Source organism: Otolemur garnettii, unplaced genomic scaffold (genome assembly GCF_000181295.1).
Source record: "Otolemur garnettii isolate 467f Iridium unplaced genomic scaffold, OtoGar3 scaffold00049, whole genome shotgun sequence".
NCBI lineage: Eukaryota > Metazoa > Chordata > Mammalia > Primates > Galagidae > Otolemur > Otolemur garnettii.
Window position 1 is genome coordinate 3,114,684 of NW_003852444.1, and position 2,369 is coordinate 3,117,052.

General features: G+C 44.2%; 1 protein-coding gene across 1 annotated transcript; it reads right to left on the reverse strand.

The window, feature by feature from the left end:
• Positions 1–148: 148 nt before the first annotated feature.
• On the reverse strand, positions 149–1,219 carry LOC100941261 (olfactory receptor 9A4). Its single transcript, XM_003791561.3, has one exon. It carries the CDS (start codon positions 1,170–1,172, stop codon positions 201–203), a length of 972 nt encoding a protein of 323 aa, XP_003791609.1. The 5' UTR covers positions 1,173–1,219; the 3' UTR covers positions 149–200.
• Between the last annotated feature and the right edge of the window lie 1,150 nt (positions 1,220–2,369).

The following is a 2,369-nucleotide window of genomic DNA, read 5'->3' on the forward strand; positions in this document are numbered from 1 at the left end:
GTTAGAGGTTGCTGTGAGCTGTGACACCACGCACTCTACCCAGGGCAACAAAGTGAAACTCTGTCTCAAAAAGAAAAAAAAATACCCATAATTTAAAAGTCTTTTATTGCACACAGATTATTTTTTAATGATAATGATTATAATGCAGCTCAAAAAGGAGTAAGTCCTTTTCCAGTTATTCTAGAACTATAATAAGTGCATCACCATGTAAAACGCCTTGCAGCCAGGCTAGTTCCTGATAATTGACTGCAGTGTTTCACCCCATCCCGAAGGGCCTCTAGGACTTTGTCATTCCGGAGGGTGAAGATGAAGGGGTTGAGGAAAGGAGTCACTACTGAAACCATCAAGGACACTACCCTATTGTACTCAGCTGCCTGTGTTTGCTTGGGCTTCACATAGAGGAACAAGCAGCTGCCATAGCCAATCACGACACAGGTGAAGTGGGAGGCACACGTGGAGAAGGCTTTTCTCCTGCCAGAAGCTGAAGGGATCTTCAGGATGGTGGAGATGATGTAGGTGTAGGAGACAATTGTAGGGATCAAGGAACCAAAAAGAACAAAAACAGCCATTAAGAAGAGGATAAACTCTGTGAAAAGGGTATTATTGCAGGATAGTTTGAGCAACTGCCCCCGGTCACAGAAGAAATTGTTCACCACATTTGATTTGCAGTAAGTAAGCTGAAATGTGGCATAGACTGGCCAGATTTGAAAAAGAAACCCAAACACCCAGGACACAATTACCACAAAGTTGCAGGTGCGGCTGTTCATAATGATGTTGTACCTCAAAGGGTTACAAACAGCCACATAGCGGTCCACAGCCATTGCTCCAAGTAATGCAAACTCTGTGGTCCCCACAGCTAGGTACAGGAAGAGCTGGGCAATGCAAGCAGTCAAAGACATCGTCTGCATCCCAGGGAGCAGCAATCCCCAAAGCATTACAGGGACGATTATGGTGGTGATCAGGATCTCCAGGACAGACAGGTGGCCGAGGAAGAAATACATGGGGGAATGTAGACGTTTATCAACACAGACAATCACAATGATGACAGTATTTCCCATTAATGTCACTAAGTAGAAGAAGAAGAATACAGCAAAAAGGATGTGGTGTAGTTCCTCAGAGCCAGGGAAGCCAAGGAGATAAAATTCAGTGGCACTAGAGTGATTCTGCAACATTTAGTTCTGAGCCTTTGTCCCTATGAAATCTAGAAAACAAAAGAGAGATGACACTGCTTTTCATCTCAGAAAGACCGAAGACATTTCTAGGCTAATGAAATAATCCCTTTCTGTTCCTTGGTCCCACAATAGAACTCTACTATTTGTTTATATGAAGTTGATGTTAAATCTTTCATCAACAATATATATTGTAGGCTCGGTGTCTGTGGCTCAAGTGGCTAAGGCACCAACCACGTACACCTAAGGTGGCGGGTTTGAATCCAGCCCAGGCCTGCCAAACAACAATGATGGCTGCAATTAAAAAATACAATAGCCAGGCGTTGTGGCGGGCGCCTATATTCCCAGCTACTTGGGAGGTGAAGGCAGGAGACTCGCTTGAGCCCAGGAGTTGGAAGTTACTGTGAGCTGTGATGCAACAGCACTCTACCCAGGGGGACAGCTTGAGGCTCTGTCTCCAAAAAAAAAAAAAAAAAGAATATATATTGTATATGAATATAAATGTGTAAGTCCAAGGAGAGAAGCACTAGTCACAAATGTGACTAGTATTTGTGACTAGTCACATTTAAGCATGAAACCCATCCCCTTCCCCCATGTGCACACTTTCTCAATACACTGGCCATCCCACCTCCAACTCTGCTCTGCCCCACCACCCTGCCTACTTCCCTGAACACATCTGTCCATTTATGCCACCACACTGCCCATCATGAATGAAACTAAATGGTCTTCTATTACGTCCCCATCTGAACAATTGTGAGAAAGTATTCCTAGCCAATCCCACACAGACATGGTACTGTTTTCCTTTTATCCTAAACATAGGCTCCATCTGCAATACTTCTAAGTTCACTTAAAAGTGTTCCCCTCAGTTACACTTATTACTTTGGGGTGCTATTGGGAAATGGAGTCTGTCCAGGACATTTTCATCAAGTAAGAGCTACTTTGAGACAAAGTACTGAGTCTTTCCCTGACTTCTTAGAGCTTGCTTCCTGGAGCAGATTACTGAGTTTTCCTCTATCTTTACGATGGAAGCTATCCCCCATCTCTCATCTCAGTGAATGTGTCTCCCCCACACAGGCAGAGTCTGGCCAACTCCCACTACAACTTCTAACTCTGAGATTTTGACTTTCTCTGTCACTAGATGACATAGGGGAGGGGAGTCCAGAAGGAGTGAAGGGGCTGGAATTTTAATTCTGAACTCCC